Source organism: Megalobrama amblycephala, linkage group LG24 (assembly GCF_018812025.1).
Source record: "Megalobrama amblycephala isolate DHTTF-2021 linkage group LG24, ASM1881202v1, whole genome shotgun sequence".
NCBI lineage: Eukaryota > Metazoa > Chordata > Actinopteri > Cypriniformes > Xenocyprididae > Megalobrama > Megalobrama amblycephala.
This window is the reverse complement of record NC_063067.1, coordinates 20,758,153-20,780,307: the sequence shown is the minus strand read 5'-3', so window position 1 is coordinate 20,780,307 and position 22,155 is coordinate 20,758,153. Positions and strand designations below refer to the sequence as shown.

General features: G+C 36.4%; 1 protein-coding gene across 4 annotated transcripts; it reads right to left on the bottom strand.

Moving 5' to 3' along the window:
* Nucleotides 1–2,811: 2,811 nt before the first annotated feature.
* On the bottom strand, nt 2,812–22,048 carry atp13a2 (ATPase cation transporting 13A2). Of its 4 annotated transcripts, none has more exons than XM_048177970.1 (29): nt 21,863–22,048; nt 18,916–19,013; nt 18,661–18,828; nt 18,455–18,513; nt 17,489–17,558; nt 17,324–17,403; nt 17,157–17,234; nt 16,520–16,589; nt 16,217–16,351; nt 16,044–16,110; nt 15,805–15,936; nt 15,534–15,695; nt 13,972–14,082; nt 13,811–13,857; nt 12,452–12,640; nt 10,845–11,051; nt 10,338–10,445; nt 9,719–9,875; nt 9,474–9,585; nt 8,185–8,309; nt 7,863–8,047; nt 7,648–7,740; nt 7,459–7,538; nt 7,099–7,251; nt 5,429–5,525; nt 4,378–4,601; nt 4,132–4,283; nt 3,540–3,712; nt 2,812–3,449 (listed from the first exon to the last, which is right to left on the bottom strand). In XM_048177970.1, the coding sequence occupies exons 1-29, from the start codon at nt 21,879–21,881 to the stop codon at nt 3,282–3,284; spliced, it is 3,519 nt and encodes a 1,172-aa protein (XP_048033927.1). In that variant the 5' UTR covers nt 21,882–22,048; the 3' UTR covers nt 2,812–3,281. The 4 variants fall into 4 exon arrangements, with proteins under 4 accessions (XP_048033927.1, XP_048033928.1, XP_048033930.1 ...); XM_048177971.1 differs by having other exon boundaries at nt 21,869–22,048; XM_048177973.1 differs by lacking the exon at nt 21,863–22,048 and adding an exon at nt 20,922–21,060.
* Between the last annotated feature and the right edge of the window lie 107 nt (nt 22,049–22,155).

Here is a 22,155-nt window from a genome sequence, read left to right as displayed (position 1 = left end):
GTGAACTATCCTTTTAACAATCCTGAATCACGTCAAATCATCAACAGTAAAATCCAGATAACTGAATAATCCATGTACCAAGAACGGGCCCTAGATTGTGAAAATATTTTTCTCCTTGAATGTTTTACTATTAAATTTTTTTTTTTAAACCTTGTGATTTTTAATCAAATGTAATAACTGGAACTTCTGGTGAATCCATCAAATTTCTCTATGGTGGCATATGGTGGATGTCTCCAATAATTTAGTAAACTTAAACTCCACCCCTTTCTTACAACTGACTGCATGCTGTCATTGAGATTTGCCTCCACCCAATCAACAACACTCGGATATACACCACAATATGGTAGGAAAGATCTGTTACTTAAAGGGTTAGTTCACCCAAAAATGAAAATTCTGTCAATAATTACTCCCCCCTCCTGTCGTTCCACACCCATAAGACTTTAGTTCATCTTCCGAACACAAATTAAAATACAGGTGCTGGTCATATAATTAGAATATCATCAAAAAGTTCATTTTTTTATTGTAAATTATTTTTAAAACTGAAACTTTCATATATTCTAGATTCCCAACATGTAAAGTAAAACATTTCAAAAGTTTTTTTTTTTTAAATTTTGATGATTAGAGCATACAGCTCATGAAAGTCCAAAATCCAGTATCTCAAAATATTAGAATATTTCCTAAGATCAATCAAAAAATGGATTTTCAAAACAGAAAAGTTCAAGTTCTTTAAAGTATGTTAATTTGTGCACTCGATACTTGGTCGGCAGCACATAATACAGCAAATGACTTGCTCCTAGCACAAATTACAGCATCAGTGAAGTGTGGCATGGAAGTGATCAGCCTGTGGCACTGCTGAGGCACTATTGAGCCTTCAGATCATCTGTATATTGTTGGATCGACTGTTTCTCATCTTTCTCTTGAAAATATCCCATAGTTTCAGGGGTCAGGCATGTTGGCTGGCCAATAAACAAAGTAATATCATGGTCAGCAAACCACTTGGAAGTGGTTTTTGCACTGTGGGCAGGTGCTAAAGTCCTGCTGGAAAAGGAAATCAGCATCTCCATAAAGCTTGTCAGCAGATGGAAGCATAAAGTGCTCCAAAATCTCCTGGAAGATGGCTGCATTGACTTTGCACTTGATAAAACACAAATGGACCAACACCAGCAGACGTCACGCCCCCCCCAAATCATTACTGATTTCAGAAACTTCACTAGACTTCAAGCAGCTTGAGTTCTGTGCCTCTCCAGTCTTCCTTCAGACTCTGGGACCATGATTTCAACATGAAATGCAAAATTTACTTTTATCTGAAAAGAGGACTTTCGACCACTGTTCACTGTCCAGTTCTTTTTCTCCTTAGCCCAGGTATGATGCTTCTGACATTGTTTCTGTTTCAGAAGTGGCTTGGTAGTCCTTTTCCTGAAGATGTCTGAGTGTGGTGACTCTTGATGCGCTGACTCCGGCTTCATTTGACTCATTGTGAAGCTCTCCCAAGTGTTTGAATCGGCTTTACTTGACAGTATTCTCAAGCTTGCGGTCATCCCTGTTGCTTGTGCACCTTTGCCTACCCAATTTCTTCCTTCTAGTCAACTTTGCATTTAATATGCTTTGATACATCACTCTGTAAACAGCCACCACATTCAGTAATGACCATCTGTGACTTACTCTCTTTGTGGAGGCTGTCAATGATTGTCTCCTGGACCATTGCCAAGTCAGCAGTCTTCCCCATTAGTGTGGTTTCAAAGAACAAGAGATACCCGGAATTTATACAGTAGGGATGGTCATTTAATGAAACACAAATGTAAATATTCTAATATTTTGAGATACTGGATTTTGGACTTTCATTAGCTGTACGCTCTAATCAACACATTTAAAAAAAAAAAAAAAAAAAACTTTTGAAATGTTTTACTTTACATGTAGGGAATCTAGAATAAATGAAAGTTTCATTTTTTTAAAATAATTTACAATAAAAAAAAACTTTTTCACGATATTCTAATTATATGACCAGCACCTGTATTTTTGATGAAATCCGAGAGGTATATAACTAACTCATACATAGACAGCAATATAATCAACACTTTCAAGGTCCAGAAAGGTACTAAAGACATCGTTAAAATAGTCAATGTGACTGCAGCGGCGAGAATACTTTTTGTGCACAAAAACAAAAAAATAATTTTTTATTCAACAATCTCTTTCTCTTCCCTGTCATTATGCTTATGTAGGTGACGCAGTAAGCACAGTGAAAGCTTCAGTGTTTATGTCTGAATGCCGGCTCAGTATTGGTCAAAGCTCACGTGATCACGTGAGCAGCACCATGCATGTATGTGATGCTGATGCAGGAGCCGGACAATTATGAGTCGGCGTTCTGACATAGAACCTGGAAGTTGATGTAAACTGGATTGATGGAAGCTGGATGTAAACAACGTATGAGAATGACACATAAGAGAAGATACTGTTGAATAAATTCGCTATTTTGTTTTGTTTTTGTGCACAAAAATATTCTTGTCGCTTCATAAAATTAAGGTTGAACCACTGCAGTCACGTCGACTGTTTTAACGATGTCTTTAGTACCTTTCTGGACCTTGAAAGTGTTGATTATATTGCGGTCTATAGACGAGTCATATAACTCGAATTTCATCAAAAATATCTTAATTTGTGTTCTGAAAATGAACAAAGGTCTCATGGGTGTGGAACGACATGAGGGTGAGAATTCTTGGGTAAACTGACACTTTAAGGGTCACAAATTCCACAGAGAATAAAGTAGGTAGCATGTATGGATTATTTTGTAAATATGACAACTTGGGACAATTTGGATGCTTTGGTAGAACTTTTATGGTCCACGAAAGGAAATAAAAAAAAAGATTAAGAATGACATGCTCAGTATTTTGTATTCATGTTAGTAAGAGAGTTAATCACTTCTGAAGAAAATATGCCCTTTATTTTTTGTATAAACTGTTAATTTGCATGTATAAATTGTTAAATATATTACATATTTTGGGGAAGTATGTTTCCACCCCTTTTCTAAATCAGTCAGCACACTTTCAAAATACTTAAAAGTTTTTATTCTTCATTCATGTTTTATATCATTAGAAATACCATCACTAACAGTGATCTTTACTTCACTCTTTTTACTGTGTTATAAGACTTGTGCCATATATAATAGGCAGACAAGGATGGCATCTGGTACGCATACCTCACTAGTGCACTGAGAGGTGGTATCAGATCTTTGGCAACCCTGGATATGTGCGTTGGGAGAGTTGAAATGCTAAAGCGGGAGGTAGGTGTTAGCTAACACCGATGCCGGAGCACTGTGGTGGGAACACGGTCTGGTTCAGGGGCGGCCATGAGGGTGTTTCTGCAAGCTGGACGTCCAGACGTTTGTACAGCTTTTTGGACTCGCGTTTTCCTCTGAGGTTGCGAAGGCAGTTCAGGGCACCTCGGTCAATAAGAATCTGTAAAGAAAAATAGCTTGACTGCAATTACTGATATTGGTATCATGTTCCAGATGCCATGTGTTAATTAATACATGTATTTGCCTTTACCTCAAGCAAGTAGCATATGAAAAAGTTGAGTGCGGCTACAGCCACCAGAAGTAGTTTATAGCCCATATCAGTGATGTCATAGAGCTCCAGCACACGACTGATGACGGCATGACGGAAAAGCACTAGCCAGCTCATAAGAGCAAGGAAGACCAGAAGTGCAACTACAAACAAAACTAAGAGGAAAAAAAATAAAATAAAATAACTATGCATAAATATTAGACATCATCTACAATGAGCATTTCTTTTAATAGCTACAAATTATAAAATGATTATTAGGAATGGGCCATTGATAATTATTACTTCTATAACTCTTATTATTATTATAACTTTATCACTGTGAAATCTAATTTACATTTACATCCATAGGCAAAATCTACATTTAATAAAACCCAAACCCCAATGTGAAGCTACAAATTACTCAAATGATCTGGATTCAGGCAGATTTACTGAACAGAAATTTTTCACAAACATCTTTTTTTGAAGCAAATTGTGACATGTTTACTCCATTATATTATGTTACTAAAAAGCCTATTTTCTGTAATGCAAGCCTATGTTTAGTAGTCTAAGGTCAAATTTTACAGTAAATTCTCACCATTGTAATACAGTGGTTTTTTGTAAGGATATCCTTTAGTTATCACAATGGACATGATGATATACTGGAACCCCGATACAGCAAAAATGCTTGTGTCCACCATGTTGGGCAGGTTTGCAGCCCCCGTCCTAGTAGAATTTAGAGGCACATACCTGAAAGCAGTCACATAGTTATAAAACAACAATTATGAGGGTGCAGGATTTTTAATGTTACCTGAAAACTAGGTCACTTAGGTCAGTGGCTTACCAGTCTTGTGAGACCGTGATAAGTAGGGCAGACACTTGAGCGAGGATAAGCAGCACAGTGTGAACCAGTAAACTAGCCAGGACTGGCAGAGACAGAAGACTGGCAGCTGGTCGCTGGGGGTGGAGCTCATCGCTTGGACCACCCCGCCCCATCACGATAGCCAAAACGGTCACCAAAACTAAATCAAAGAAGAGGAACTGCAAGTCTCCCAAGTTTGTTTTCTCCTATAACAGATAAAAGAAATCATCAACTTGATTGTTAAAGGGATAGTTCAACCAAAAATGAAAATTACCCCATGATTTACTCACCCTCAAGCCATCGTAGGTGTATATGACTATCTTCTTTCAGACGAACACAATCTGAGATATATTTAAAAACATCATGGCTCTTCCAAGCTTTATAATTGTAGTGAATGGGGGACGTGATTTTAAAGCCCAAAAAAATGTATCCATCGATCATAAAAGTCATCCATAGGGCTCCAGGGGGTTAACCCCTTAACCTAAAGGCCCTCTGAAGAGAAGCGATGTGTTTTTGTAAGAAAAATATCCATATTTAAAACTTTATTAACTTTAATAACTAGGATCCGGCAACGGCAACCCCTGATATGACGCATGACATAATGAATGCAGAAGCGCAGAGGATAGAGCAAAACAAAACACCGGTCACGATTTAGAAGGTTTTTTTTAAAGAGAAATATCAGAGGATTTTGATATAAGAGAAGAGGAGCTTGAGTTTGTTGCCCAGCCATATTTGTTTAAACCGCAAGAGGCGTCTAAGCTTACGATACTCCTACGTTCTACGTCATACATTGCGTCACGGGTTACTCTAGTGTTGCAAGTCAGTTTTTTGGGCTTCAAAATCGCGTCCCCATTCACCACCATTATAAAGCTTGATGTGTTTTAATATAACTCTGATTGTGTTCTAAAAGAAGATATACATCTATGATGGCTTGAGGGTGAGTAAATCATGGGATAATTAAAATTTTTGGGTGAATTTTTGGTATTGATTTTATCTCATGAAAAATATGTAAATTGGACAGGCAAACACTCACAGTGTAGAGAATAAGTACAGAGGCAAACTGAATCAGACTGTACAAGGCCATGTACTTAAAAAGACCAAATGATGTCACCAGTGAACACCTGCCTTCCCTGTTTTCAAACAAATTAGACATTAGATTTAGTTAGTAACATCTATTATTATTATTATTATTATAATAACAACAACAACAAAAAAATCATTGTAGTTTATTAAAATTATTTAAATATTTGTATTATTATTGTAAATTATAACATTATATATTGCTATTATAAAGTCAAGAATAAAATATTCAATTACTATTATTATTATTATTATTAAATATTTGAATTAATAAAATAAAATAGTTAATTAATGGTGATTATTATTATTAAAGGTGCCCAAGAACGTTCTTTCACAAGATGTAATATAAGTCTAAGGTGTCTCCTGAATGTGTCTGTGAAGTTTCAGCTCAAAATACCCCATAGATTTTTTTAAATAAATTTTTTTAACTGCCTATTTTGGGGCATTATTAACAATGCACTGATTTACACTCAGCGCCGCCCCCTTAAATCGTGTGCTCCCTGCCACACCAGCTGTCGACTATATTACAGCGCATTTACAGTTCACACAGCTAATATAACCCTCAAATGGATCTTTACAAGATGTTCGTCATGCATGCTTCGAATTATGTGAGTAAAGTATTTATTTGGATGTTAAAGTTTTATTCTGAGTGAATTTGAGGCTGTTCTCCGTGGCTAACGGCTAATGCTACACTGTTGGAGAGATTTATAAAGAATGAAGTTGTGTTTATGCATTATACAGACTGCAAGTGTTTAAAAAAATGAAAATAGCGACGGCTCTTGTCTCCGTGAATACAGTAAGAAACGATGGTAACTTTAACCACATTTAACAGTACATTAGCAACATGCTAACGAAACTTTTAGAAAGACAATTTACAAATATCAGTAAAAATATCATGCTATCATGGATTATGTCAGTTATTATTGCTCCATCTGCCATTTTTCGCTGTTGTTCTTGCTTACCTAGTCTGATGATTCGGCTGTGTGCAGCTCCAGACGTTAACTGGCTGCCCTTGTCTAATGCCTTTTATAATGTTGGGAACATCATGGGCTGGCATTATGCAAATATTGGGGCGTACACCCCGACTGTTAAGTAACAGTCGGTGTTATGTTGAGATTCGCCTGTTCTTCGGAGGTCGTTTAAACAAATGAGATTTATATAAGAAGGAGGAAACAATGGGGTTTGAGACTCACTGTATGTCTTTTCCATGTACTGAACTCTTGTTATTTAACTATGCCAAGGTAAATTCAATTTTTGAATCAAGGGCACCTTTAATATAAACACATTATACATAACATTATTATATATTGATATTATAATTTAAGTCAAAATTCAACTACTACTACTACTACTACTACTACTACTACTAAAATTGATTATTATTAATAATTGTTGAATAAAAACAAACATTAATATTATTGTAATTAATAATAATAATTGTTGTAATAAAAGTCATTATTGTTATTATTTACAACAATTATAATAACAACAAATAAATATAAATGCATACATAAAAAAAATATATATATTGATGTTATAATAACTTAAGTCAAGAATTCATTATACAATTTATAGCTAAAAAGCTGAGTAATGTACACAGTGCGGTAAAAGTGTGTTATTTACTTGATGAGTAAAGGCACGCAGCTAATGTTGTCAGACTTGGATGTGAAAGGAGACGCCACAGAGGCCTCAGCCTCAGACAATGACACACCGACATCTGCAGCCCTCAAGGCTCCACAGTCATTGGCTCCATCCCCACACATACCGACCCTGTAACTGCACACGAGTCAGGAGATATGGCCGTTATATTCAGCGTTACAAATCCCTGCTAACAAACAAATTCTGACACGGTCACTGTATTCATTGTTTATTTATCAATGATGTTGTATAAATCAAAATTTTTGTTGTCATTTTTACAGATCATTCCCATGCAATGTTCACTACTGCTCTTTATTGACCACACATTTCAAATACTGAACTCACTTGAGACTCTGCAGTGCTTTTACCAGCTGGGTTTTCTGTTCTGGGGTCATGCGGGCGTACACTGTACCCCTCATCAGAATCTGCAACACAGAAACAATGAGCACTGTCAATTTCCAGAAAAGTATGGTGCCCACATCACCAGTCTAAAATTGGAATGAATCAATACTTGTAAAACTTAATCTAAGTCACCTTGGGTAGATATTCTGGAAAATGATCACAAAGTGCTGCAAAGGACATTCCATTTATAGCCAAATGATAGCCGGCACTGTTCTGGTAGAGACCCTTATGGTACAAGAAGGGAAATATTAATCTCTTTGCTGTTCTTAATTAATAAACACTCTGTAAAAGACATTACTGCATGATATGTTAATAGTAACATCTGTAAAGCTCTTAATAGGTCAAACCTGTGTTGGAATATCAATAGTCTCATGAGTATTAACGGTGGCTACTGCACCATCTCCTTGATGAAACTGCAGCGAGGCCATTGAACTGGCAGTAGGGGGCGATGCATGAATGAAAATAACCTTCTCATGTGACAGCATCATTCCACATGCACGTGCTACATTCACAGCAGTGAGAATATTGTCACCTGACCAAGCAGAAAAAAAAAAAAAGCAGGCCAGTGTTTAGTGTCAATTCAACTAGGCCAGACAATCAAAGCAAATCATGGTCATAAACATACACTAAAACGGTTTTTAATATTGCGTTTGTTGTTTTTGGACACACCTGTAACCATAACAGGCCGTAGTTGTGCCAGTTTAAGAATACGAATGACTTCAGCACTCTCTGGCTTCACCTGGTTCTTCATTACCAACAGACCCAGAAAGTTCATGTCTTTCTCCACCTCCACCCTACAAGCAAACATTTATCAAGAGCTGATGCTAATCAGGGCTCGACATTAAGCATTTTTACTGTGTTTCAGAGAGAAAAAAAAAGATGGTTTAATTGTCAGAAAAGTAAATTCACTTGTCCCAAAACATTTTTAACAACAAAGCTCTGGTATATATTATTATAAAATGAGATGAGATGAGGAAGCAGGAATGTAAAGCATGCATCTGTTTCTCTCTAAATATCATATTTTATAATAGAATTTAAGTATAAAAATAACAATTAATAATTAAATTCACTACCGTTCAAAAGTTTGGGACCAGTGAGATTTAATACCAGATTATTTTTTATTAATAATAAATTAATTAAAAAAAATGACATCAAATATATTTATAATGTTACAAAAGAGTTATTTTTTCTCTTTTCCTTTTTTAAAAGAAAAAGAATATTTTATTTTAAGAATATTGAAAAAAAAAGTATAACGTCTATACAAAAATATTAAGCAGAACAACTGTTTTCAACACTGATAATAATAAATGTTTCTTGAGCAGCAAATCAGCATATTAGAATAATTTTTGAAGGATCATGTGACACTGAAAAAAAAAAAGGTGGATGGAACCATAGCTAATGAATGAGACACCACTTGTCTCTTTTACAAAATAACTTTAAAATGCATAAAAACACTAAGCAAAAGAAGAAAACAACACTCTAAGGTCAATGAGAACACCATTATATACACATGGACCTTAAACATCTCAGAAAATGCCTTGAGCATTTTTCATTGACAAAAAAAAAAAAAAATTGCATACAGTATAACAAGTATGTTTGACTGCAGAACATATTAGCGAGTTGTCGTTTACTTCAGACAGGATGTTGATGTTTAGCAAGGCAGCAGCAGAGATCTTATCAGTCATTGCTTAACCTTCTACCGCATAATGCTGCCACTAATAAACCAATTTTCTATGCTTTGAAAGCACATGATGCATGTAAGATTGCAATGAAATCAAATGCTCAGTAATGAAGGGTTGACTTAAACCAGTAAAAAGCTTGTGTTAATGTTAACAATGTTAATGTTCTTAATGTATTTTTAAATAAATGCAGCCTTTGTGAGACTAAAAAATATTTTAAAAAAATCTTAGCTACCCTGAACATTTAAACTGTAGTGTATATAAAACAAAACAGCTGACCTTTCAACAGTGCTTAGGTCAGTATCCTTATTGAAGTGCTTGTAGGCAAATCCAAGGACCCTGAAGCCCTGGCTCGCATACTCCCGGAGAGTGGGTGAAAAATGAGAAGGCACTGTCACAAGGAGAGCACAAAGACAGAACAAAAACTGAGCACAGAAATAAATAGGTAGCATTTTATATCCTCTGGCTTGCTCTTCTCAAGGTGATATAAGAATCAGGACAAGTTTTAAGAGTCAGGTCCTCACCACTTTCTCTAAGGCAGAAGCTGGCCACCATCTCAGGTGCTCCTTTAAGGAACGCGACAGGAGAAGCTCCACCTGGGCCAACGGTCACCACGCTCATCCTTTGCAGAGAAGAGGAGAATGGGAATCTTCGCACAATTGCTACTGGCTGACTGACAGACTGAAAAACATAAGTGGATAGGTAAGTTAGGATTAAAACATTATCTTTATCCAATGTCTGGCATGGTGATAATCCTCGCTTTGTTTTCAAGAACCAAAAACGAACATTCAATCATCATTTATATATCCACATGTTATTCCAAACCTGTATGCCTTTCTGTGTCTGTTCTGTGAAACAAAAGATATTTTGAAGAACATTGGGATCCAAACAACACTGAATCCCATTGACTTTCACTGTATGGACAAAATATATATTTTCAAAATATATTATTTTGTGTTCCACAAAAAAAAAAAAAAGAGAGAAATTCATACAGCTTTGGAACAAAATTAAGGTTTGTAAATGATTTTCATTTTTGGGTGAACCATCCTTTTCATTTATAATCAAGCCCCAAAAGTGCAAGTCATTTCCTTCTGTCGTCACACCCAACGACTGTTTTCTTGTTCTGTAGATGCATCAACTTACATTTCCTTCTGACTGGAGCTCAGGTGCAGGAGGTCTCATCACTGATAGTACTCTGTGTCTTCCAAATTCAGAATCATGTCCCATCTCATTCTCTGGCTCAGTCAGTTCCTGTCATTTTGCATGAAAGATGACATCAAAGTTGCCATAAAACTGATTAAACAAAACAATTCATACATGTCATATCTGAAAGCCTTAAAGAAATGAGATGCAAATTACTGAAATCATGTCACAGCTCTCCATCATGTCATTCCAAACCTGTATTACACATATCACAAAGGAAGATATTCTGAAGAATGTTTGTAACCAAACAGTTTTGGTGCCCATTGACTTTCATTGTATGAACAAGAAATAAAAAAAGAAGAAAAAGTCTTTTTTTGTGTTCCACAGAAGAATGTAAGTTATTCAAGTTTGGATCGACATGAGGGTGAGTAAATGTTGACAGAATTTTCATTTCTGGGAAAACTCTCTCTTTAAGAACATGATGCACTGTGAGAAACCAGTCATTACCCATCCAGTGGATTCAATCATTTTGAGCTCCAGTGGGTCTCCAAGTGCTTGACCCCCCAGCAAAGCCAAAGAATGGCAGGAGGCAAGTGCAAAGAGCATCATTCCAGGAGGGAGAAAGAGAGGGTCAGGGACCAGTTCGCCAAATACCGCTCCGTTCGCTTCCATGACGCCCCACACATCCAGACCCTCCTCTGTCAGAGTGCCAGTCTGAAACGAACACAGAGAAACTGTGAAACTGAGAAACTCACAATAGCTACGTTTCGAGTCAAAGCTGAGAATTTAACTTGTGCACAAATTTGGAATATCAACACATAAAACATTTGTAATTAAAGCAGCGTTTCCATCCCAAGTGTTCAAGAGAACAAAATCACTTCCTGGGAAACTGGTGCAAAATATCTGTAATAAAAATGGAAGTTGCTTCAATCAGGGTCTCAGAGCGGGCAAATGAAACGCAATAACGCTGTTGTGTTATCTTTCGTTCGGATGCTTGTATTTGTGAATGCAATCGTATGAGACTCTTCTGGGAGGTCATTATACCAAATCATTCTGATGACAGACTTTGACTCAGGCATTTCAAAATGATCAAACCAATCACATCCACTGTTAAGGCAAAGTCACATGAAGTTTTTGTTGTGCATCAAAGAATTTATTTGATGTTTCCATTGTAGTTTGTGCATGTCTTGTTTGAGCGCACAAGTTTTTTATGCACATTTTTAGAATTTATGCGCATCTTGGCGTTTCCATCCAGTGTTTTTTTTTATGCAATAAATATGCACATAAAAATAGGTGGATGGAACCATGGCTAATGAATATGAGACACCACTTGTCTCTTTTACTAAATAACTTTAAAATGCCATATTGCAACACTGTAAGATCAATGAGAACACCTTTATATACACATGGGCCTTAAACATCTCAGAAAATGCCTTGAGCATTTGTCATTGACAAAAAAAAAAAAAAATTTGCATACAGTGTGACAAGAATGTTTGACTGCAGAACATATAGGGAGATGACATTTACGATGTTGATGTTTAGCAAGGCAGCAGCAGAGATCTTATCAGTCATTGCTAACCTTCTATTGCATAATGCTGCCACAAATAAACCAATTTTCTTTGATGTATGATGCATGTAAGATGTAATGAAATGAAAAGATGTAATGAAATGCTCAATAATGAAGGGTTGACTTAAAATAAACCAGTAAAAAGCTTTCTTTTAATAATTTATAAACACACACATATATTAATAATATAATATATAGCAGAATATATCATATATATTTTATTCAATATGACAACAATAATAATATTGTCAATAAACTTATCAATGTTAGCTAGATTATGTGCAAAAAGAACACTCCTACAGTCAACAGAACTGAGTTAAGGAAGGAAGTTCTCTATTGGTCTAACCCAGGGCACTAAAGATGTAATCATTACACAAACAGAACACCTTCACAGAGTAAATAAAGTTTATTTTAACAGCCTGAAACCAAATATAGGATAAGGCAAATGCTTGAAACTACAGTGGCTGTATCACTCATCAGGACACCATTTTTAAAGAAGCAATTGAGATCCCAAAAAAAGGCATTGCACGAAACCTTGATCTCTTACCTTATCAAAACAGAAAATTGATATCTTGCCGCAGATATTAATGCGAGGTGGGCTAATGCAGAACACCCCATGACGCTTCAGGCGATTCTGGGCGTAGATAGCAGCTGTAGTTATAGCAGCAGGAAGAGCAGGTGGAACTATTATTGTCACAATATCCAGTGACCGGATGAGTAGTTCGTTCCAGGGCGTCTGATGACAAAAGAAGTGGATACACAGAAATTAAAGGATTAGTTCACTTTTAAATAAACTTTTCCTGATAATTTACTCACCCCCATGTCATCCAAGATGTCCATGTCTTTCTTTCTTCAGTCGAAAAGAAATTAAAGTTTTTGATGAAAACATTCCAGGATTATTCTCCTTATAGTAGACTTCAATGGGCACCAAACAGTTGAAGGTCATAATTAGTTTCACTGCAGCTTCAAATTGTTCAACATGATCCCAGATGAGAAATAAGGGTCTTATCTAGTGAAACCATTGCTCATTTTCTGAAAAATTATAAATTATATAAGTTTTAACCAGAAATGCTCATCTTGAACTAGCTCTCTTCTTCTCCTCTATTAGAATTCCAGCAGTGTAGACACTGTTAAGTGTATTACTGCCCTCCACAGGCCAAAGTTTGAACTAATTTTTATATGCAATATGCTAGTTCGATAGTATATAACAATTTGTTCAAACTTTGGCCTGTGGAGGGCAGTAATACACTTAGCAGTGTCTACACTGCCAGAATTCTAATAGAGGAGAAGAAGAGAGCTAGTTCAAGATGAGCATTTATGGATAAAACTTATATGATTTTCAATTTTTTTCAGAAAATGAGCAATGGTTTCACTAGATAAGACCCTTATTTCTCATCTGGGATCGCGTTGAACAATTTGAAGCTGCAGTGAAACTAATTTTGACCTTCAACTGTTTGGTGCCCATTGAAGTCTACTATAAGGAGAATAATCCTGGAATGTTTTCATCAAAAACTTTAATTTCTTTTCGACTGAAGAAAGAAAGACATGGACATCTTGGATGACATGGGGGTGAGTAAATTATCAGGAAAAGTTTATTTAAAAGTGGACTAATCCTTTAAATCTGAAGTATAATTATTTGTAAATAAAATGTCATTTAGGAGGAAAATAATTTAAAACCAAACAAAGCGCAACAGTGCCCATCCCCTTTTTCTGCGGCACTGGTTCCAGAAGTATTTTTTCCATTCATTTTTCCCATAGGAATTTAAATTAAAGCATTATAAGCCATGAACGAAGCCAATCAACTATGAGGTGAATCACAACTCTACAAACTTTGATTTGAAGCAAAATGCTATTGAAAAGCAGACAAAAAAGACAAAGCCCACCAATGTTAATAAGAAATACTTACATTGCTCCTTGATAGTATCACAAGGCTATAAATAGTGCCAACCAAAGCTGAAACACAGATATTCACATCGATAAAGGCCCATATTCTGCATTATGAGACTAACACATAAACAAATGTCATCATATCACATACATAAGAGGCTAGCAAGTAAACCAACTTACCCAGAAGTCCTAGAAAAAATAGGAACCTCATAGCGTCCTTGTAGAAGCGAAAGTCTAATGGTTGAGGGTAGAGGATAGAACTAATAAGGTCTCCTTTGGCAGTAAAAAACCCTGATGAACAGAAACAAAAATGGTTTTCATGAGAAAATAACAAAAGAAAGTAAAATCGAAAATCATTTTATGGCTTCTCTGCCTTGTAGCTAAGATCAAGTGTATTGTAGACTTTACAGTATTTAATATAAATCAATCAGACATTTCTGTGCACCCAGGCAGTTGTAATTTACAAGCACTACTGCTCAAAGGTTTAGGGTTTTATATGCTGATTTGATGTTCAAGAAACATTTCTTATTATTATTAAAGTTGAAAACAGTTGTGCTGCTTAATATTTTTGTTGATTCCATTATCCATTTTTTTTTTTTCAGGATTCTTTGATGAATAGAAAGTTCAAAAGAGCAGCATTTATTTGAAATGGCAAAGACGCTGATAAGGATGCAGAAGAACTCACTTTTGAGCAATTTAATGTGTCCTTGCTGAATAAAAGCATTAAAGGTGCCCTCGAATGAAAAATTGAATTTATCTTGGCATAGTCAAATAACAAGAGTTCAGTACATGGAAATGACATACAGTGAGTCTCAAACTCCATTGTTTCTTCCTTATATAAATCTCAAGACCTCCGAAGAACAGGCGAATCTCAACATAACACCGACTGTTACGTAACAGTCGGGGTGTACGCCCCCAATATTTGCATATGCCAGCCCATGTTCCCAACATTATGAAAGGCATTAGACAAGGGCAGCCAGTAACGTCTGTATCTGTGCACAGCTGAATCATCAGACTAGGTAAGCAAGCAAGAACAATAGCGAAAAATGGCAGATGGAGCAATAACAACTGACATGATCCATGATAACATGATATTTTTAGTGATATTTGTAAATTGTCTTTCTAAATGTTTCGTTAGCATGTTGCTAATGTACTGTTAAATGAGGTTAAAGTTACCATCGTTTCTTACTGTATTCACAGAGACAAGAGCTGTCGCTATTTTCATTTTTAAACTCTTGCAGTCTGTAGAATTCATAAACACAACTGCATTCTTTATAAATCTCTCCAACAGTGTAGCATTAGCCGTTAGCAACAGAGCACAGCCTCAAATTCATTCAGAATCGAATGTAAACAATATAACAGTATACAATACTCACATAATCCGACGCATGCATGACGAACACTTTGTAAAGATCCATTTGAGGGTTATATTAGCTGTGTAAACTTTGTTTATGCACTGTTCAAGGCAAGCGCGAGCTCCGTGGGCGGGGAGCACGAGAATTAAAGGGCCAGTAGCGCTGAATCGGCTCATTTATAATGATGCCCCAAAATAGGCAGTTAAAAAAATGAATTAAAAAAAATCTATGGGGTATTTTGAGCTGAAACTTTACAGACACATTCAGGGGACACCTTAGACTTATATTACATCTTTTTAAAAAAAGTTCTAGGGCACCTTTAATTTCTTTAAAAAACAAGCAAAAAAAAAAAGAAAAGAAAAAAGATTGCATTTCTTTATAAACCACCTGTGCGTGTTACAACAGCGATGGCCCCATTCCCAGCAGGACCACCTCCTTTAGCCTGGATGATCTGTGTGCCACAAAACAAAGTGTGTCTGCGTTCAGACTCCGGACTGTATGTGGTCCCAGAAATAGACAATGGCGTCTTCATCACTGGTATGCTCTCACCTGTCAATGGGTAAAGAGGCAGTAGTGAGAACGGAAGAACGGAAAAGCCTCTAAATACATACATATTTAGTGCCATATACAATTTCACAGGCCGTTTGCATTCTCTCACCAGTCAGCATGCTTTCGTTCACCATGCACTCCCCAGCCAGCAGGGCGGCATCGCAGGGCAGGAGCAAACCCTCAGCTGGAATCAAAACACAGTCACCTGGAACCAGCTCCTCAGAGTTTACACACTCTTCCTCTGGAAAAACACACAAACAAACATGATTTCACATAGAGCAAAAGAACATTTGTGAAGAACGCCACTTTGATGGCTGCTTATTTTAGGGGTTTGATTAGCCATGTCACCTCCGGTGTCCCTGCGCACAGTAACGTTCACTACCAAACGGGCCATGCGGCGGAGAGTGGTGCTTTGCTGCAGAGACATAAAATGACATATTATTATTATTAACAACTCACTTATTATATGAATTCACAACAAAACAAAAGAACTCAAAGGAGTGGAAATAATGTACTCATACCTTACGAATCTGATAAAGGGACACAGCGATTGAAATCAAGGATATGATGACGATACAAGCAGCATAATAATAGTATCTGTCTGACATCCACAGGATTATGCTGAACACCTGAAATATGTAGAACGGATTGAGCACCTGAAAAAAATAAATTGGAAAGCAGATCAATATATGAATCTTCCACAAAGTTTTTATTATACAAATACAGGGTATGCCACTATTTATTCATTACATAGTGTCTGTAATAGCAAAAGAATCATTTTACAGTGTATTTAAAATACAAAAAGTAGGGAAGAAAAGGTCTACCTCCTCAAAGAGAAGTTGCAAGTAAGACTTCACAGGTACATCAATAATATTGGCCCCAAAAATTTGTTTTCTGTAGGACAGAAAGTAAAAAAAATAAAAACAGTGATTGTGTGTGGCATGAATTATATTCACATCATGTCATATAGGCTGCTTTTACACTGCAACTCTTAATGCACAGATCGGATCATTTGACCATATCAGACTTTTTGTCCCGTCTGTTTACATTCACTTTAGACATGACTGGTATCCGATATCTGGGTTTATTATTAATAAATCCCCAGTTTATTATTAATTTAGTGCGAACGCATACAGGCACGTCAGCTTCATAATATGACATTAAAAAGCTATGTTTGTGGTCAAACGTGTTGCCCTTGCCTTGTAGTGGCTTGGAATTCAAAGGGGAATCGGATATATGCGTTTAGACGTAGGTCGGATGTCCAGATATCGGATATGCATCTGATTTAAAACCATATTTGGAAGTGGCTCCGATCAGATGCGTAAAAAACAGATCTCGTGCTGATTTTTGTGTTTACACGTGTGCAACAAATTCCGATCTGTGTCAGATGAGAGTGAAAAATTTTTTTTTTTTTTTTTGTGCCAGTGTAAACGCAGCCAGAGTCACTGAAAGGGTACAGACCTTGTGCTTTGGTCTGCTCGACTCAGTCCTTGCTGTCGGCCATGCAGGTCAGCACAGGTCCAGCCTTCATTGAGGATACTAAAGACAGATGATCATTTACAACCACACAATTTCAACCAGCTTTATAACCATATAACCACGTAGAGGCTATAAATACCAGACGGTACCTTGCTTTGCAAAAGGCTCCTTTCCTGGCCATCCATATGTAGCGCATGCCCTCAAACACATAGTATCTAAGCAGTGTTTTCTAGATGAAAGAAAAACATGATATGATCAAGCAGACGGACCTGAAATGTACATAACACCCTCTATTTTGACTGTCCTTATGTTACCTTTTCACTGTGTAGCTGCACAGTGTCTCTCCATTCATTCTCATCTGCCTCTACTACTGCAAACTCCAAACTGGAAGAGATCAAATAGCTCTCTATTTAAGTATTCTAATATGTAATAAATATTAGAATTAAATAAATAAATACATAAAAAAAAACTTCACCATTTAAATTATATATAATTTTTCCCACATTAAAACAATGACAATTTAGGCCAGAAAGTGCTTAACTGTCATGAAAATAATGTCACAATGCAAAAAGTGGGATTAAAATTAATCTAAAATATTAATTCACACAATCAAAGTTATATCAATAGATATCCTGACGCATCCAAGCTTTATAATGTCAGTGAATGAGACCAAAGAGTATGAAGCTCAAGAAAGTGCATCCATTCATCATAAACATACTCCATATGGCTCCGGGGGATTAATAAAGCTAGATATTTTACTTTATAACATGTTAAATATTGATATTTTTCTTACACAAACACATCGCTTCGCTTCAGAAGGCCTTTATTTACTCCCCAGAGCCGTGTGGAGTATGTTTATGATGGATGGATGCACTTTCTTGAGCTTCATACTCGTTGGTCCCATTCACTGCCATTATAAAGCTTGGACGCGTCAGGATATTTATTAATATACCTCCGATTGTGTTCATCAGAAAGAAGAAAGTCATATACACCTAGGAAGGCTTGAGGGTGAGTAAATCTTGCAGTAATTTTCATTTTAAAGTGAACTTTAAAATGAAATTTAATATATATTTTGTTTTATATACATATGTATATAAATTTGAAGGTTTTACAACTTAACAACTGTTAACAAAACATAGCAAGTAACAAGTTAACAAATTATTTTAAAATGCAAAGAATGGTTTAACACAAGTAGCTGGTTCCTTTTTGAAAGAAACCTATAAAACATATAAATAGAAAAAAGGAGAAGCATGAGTAATAAATGTACTGTGGGGTCTCACCTGCCTTCCTCAATCTCCTCTTTAAGCACGTCTACAACAAACTGCTGTTCATATCTGTCCTGTCATAATCAAAAAAAAAAAAAAAAATACCATTCCTTATTATGAAAAACTGTGAATTACTGTAAATCTAATCCCATTTGTCAACATTTTACCAACCACTATTTAAATTTTCAGTAAAGCAGACAGCCTGCATATGGAGAGAGTACCTTTAATAGTAAAACATCAGCCATTGAAATGGGACAGGACTTGCACCGGGCCAGGATGCCAAGGCGAGGGCGCCAGTTGAAGAGCACTAGCAGCAGGCCTAAAGAACATACCGCCCCAATGCGGCACAACCACACTTTCCAGCACACCCATCTGTACCCCTGAACATCCTGGGACACAAATCACATAACATTTGATTATAAATTGATCAGATATAGAATAGCAAGAAATGCATTTGTATTTTCCCAACATGGTACCATATGTGAGATGGCACTGAGCTCCTTGGGTCTTGGATCCTTTATGCAGGGTTCTGTGTCTGGGGGGGAGGCATCATCCAGCCCGGGACCACAGCTTCCTAAAAGACAAGATCCGTAATTGGTCCTGTTGAGCAGCAGCTCTTAAAGTTCACCAAGACATTAGTGCAAACACAATATATCAACTTTAAGTACACACTCCCTTTTAGTAAATAAAAGAATACACTCTAGCATATATCTATGACATCAATAGGGTACAACATTGAATGTAATATTAAAGTCCCCATTAAATCAAAATTAATAATTCTATTTTTTATCTATCTGCACGTTTTTTTTTTTAATGTATCCTTGTAACCTTTAATCAAAATTACTTCCCCTCCCTCTTGCAACCACATCTCTTTTCTGATGACGTGTTTACTGGCGTGAGGGCGGGACGACCTGTCACTCACTTGACATGACATCACAGCAATAACAAAACACAACCATCCAATCAATTCCTGATTAACAAAATCAAGTCCCGCCCTACCATTTTTCTTGTTCGAGAAGCCGTTTCACTTGTATATACGTCACAAAAGGGAAGAAAAGTATTTCGCAACTTCCGTTTCATACTGACTTTAAGACAATGGCTGCGTCCGAAATCACATACTTCTCTACTATATAGTATGCGAAAAACAGTATGTGACAAAAGAAGTGTCCGAATTCACAGTACTCATAAAAGAGTAGGCAAAAAGTACCCGGATGACCTACTAACTTCCGGCGAGATACTTAAGCGTGCATACGATGGACACTTTACTATCCCATGAGGCCACGGAAGAGGATTTGTGAATGCCAGGGAAGCAACACAACTGACATTGGTAGGTCACATGACAGTGACTTTCTTTCTTTCTTTCTTTCTTTCTTTCTTTTTTAATGCCATACCAGCTTCAAAGGCTATATTCATGGCGAGAATAAAGTATAATTAAATCAAAGGAAGATTAAAAAAGATGTTTCAAATTTATTTCCTCTAAAAATCTTAAACACATGACAGTGACAACATGGGGAATGTAGCATCTGGATTACAATCATACTATATAGAACATACTTTTTTAGTGCTCGCAAAGCAAGTACTAATCCAAAATATTCACGTTGTGTGTAACATTCTGGCAAATCGTCTCTTGACATCCTGTTGCAAAGATCATGATGTCCTGGTGCCATATGAACTTCACAAATGTGCTTAAGCACCAGTGATATTCATCTAGATTTAAAAAAATAATAATAAAATGGCTATTTGCTTTCATCAGTTTCGAAGAAGGTTTGCAAATATGCATTTTAGAAGGTTAAGCCTGAGAAACTTGTGACCCTCCAGTATTTCCAGATTACAGAGGATTGTAAATGGGAAGAATCATACTGAAAACTTCCTCTTTTTACTTTTCCAGATCATGTGCTTGCTTTGTGATGCTTCTTCTGCACAAAATAATTGCTGACTTTCACTTTATAAATGCTTCCTTCAAACAAAAGTGAGAAACAACTTTCATAATGAACAACTTTTTTTAGCATCCCAAGATTTGATAGTATCTACGTCCGAACTTATATGAAATAGTAATAAAAGAAGGCTGGAGGATATTGATAAAACACTATTGAGTGCTCTCTTAAGAGGCTTATGATACAGAGCTTGAAATACAGGTTCCTCCATGCCACCTCACTAGAGTAGAGGAGACAACAGATGAGGTGAAATATCAGCAGTAAATGTGCTAGAAACATGATGCCCCTTTGAAAGCCTTATTATTTCACAAGTTCAAATCAACTGACTTCGACTCAACATAACGACAAGTATGCCCAAATTATTATAGTTTCAGTCAGTTCTAACAATTGAAATTGATTCAATTTAAAACAGTATGTGCTGAAAAACATAAAAACCTTACCACCCTTTGGTCTTTCCTCTGATGCAAGTTCCTAACAAAAACAATCACCACGAGATTTGTCTACGACTGCAGCTTCAACTAGGTGAAATATCCACAACATTACAGTACCTGAAAGTGAGACAGGATATGCTCCCGTTCAGGTAAGCCAACTTAAGCAGGAACTCGAGAGCTCCGCCTACATTCCTCTATGAGCCGGTGAACTATCAATACCAGAACACACAGGTAAAATAGGCCTACTCATGTGTGTCCGACTCACTTTCGCGAATCGGTTCTTTCAAACAGCTCGCAACAAGAATCGGGACAAATCGATCCATTTATTTGTCATGTCTACATACTTAGGTTTTCAGTCTCGAATAAGTTTTTAAGACTTATTTAGTTCAGCTTTTGCAGCCATGATTCAATTTATGAAAACAAATGACTTTAGTTTAGAACCTAAAAAATGCATTATATTTAAATCACTCAGCTGAAAGTTTTTGCATGTTTAATAATATGTTTCAAAACAATTGCGTTTTGAAAACCAACTCTGTTTTGTATAGGAGTTGATAAAAATGTCAATCAAGTTTGTTTTGTACGAGAACCGAACGATTCATCGGTGTCAACAATGAGCGGTTCTCGTACAAAACAAACGGTCTGTGAAGCCGTTCGATCGATTCATTGAAAAGATCCGACTCACAGAACAACAATACATTTCTAGTTTTGTACACTGCCTGCACATCAGATGACCTCGGGTTGTTTTAGCCTATTTAAAAAAAAAATCCTATTTAATCTAACCTTCAGACGCCATTCATTGACCAAATTACTAAATCTACAGATAGAATAACAACTTATGAGATTTTCGCAGCAGCTACATGTTCTGCTCTGATGACATTGAATAATCAGAACTGAACAAATGTCGGATGTCCAGTTTTATTCATATCTCACACGAATGAAATTGTAAATACCCAGATTCTTTATTACATTTCAGCCAATAAGACTTCATGGGATACGAGGCTTGAGATATCTAGAGATATTTCATTCAATATAGACATGCACAGGCAAATTGCACTTACCCATACCTGGTGAATCCATCTATGATCTAAAACGTGAGTGCTCAAGCACATACTTTTGCTTTAGTCATTATTTCACTTCACACTACCGCAGAAACTAAGAGTCTCTGCTTCAAGTGTCAGTTTTATAAACGTGACGCCATACCCCTTCTTCCTTTACGTTCTTTTGTCAGCTCACCATTGAACACCGCCACCTGGAGGACATGATGAGACTTGACCTTCTCTAAATCTAATTTATTCTGAAAAAGCATGCGCTTCACATCTTCTCCACTATTATAAAACATGCCTTTCCATGC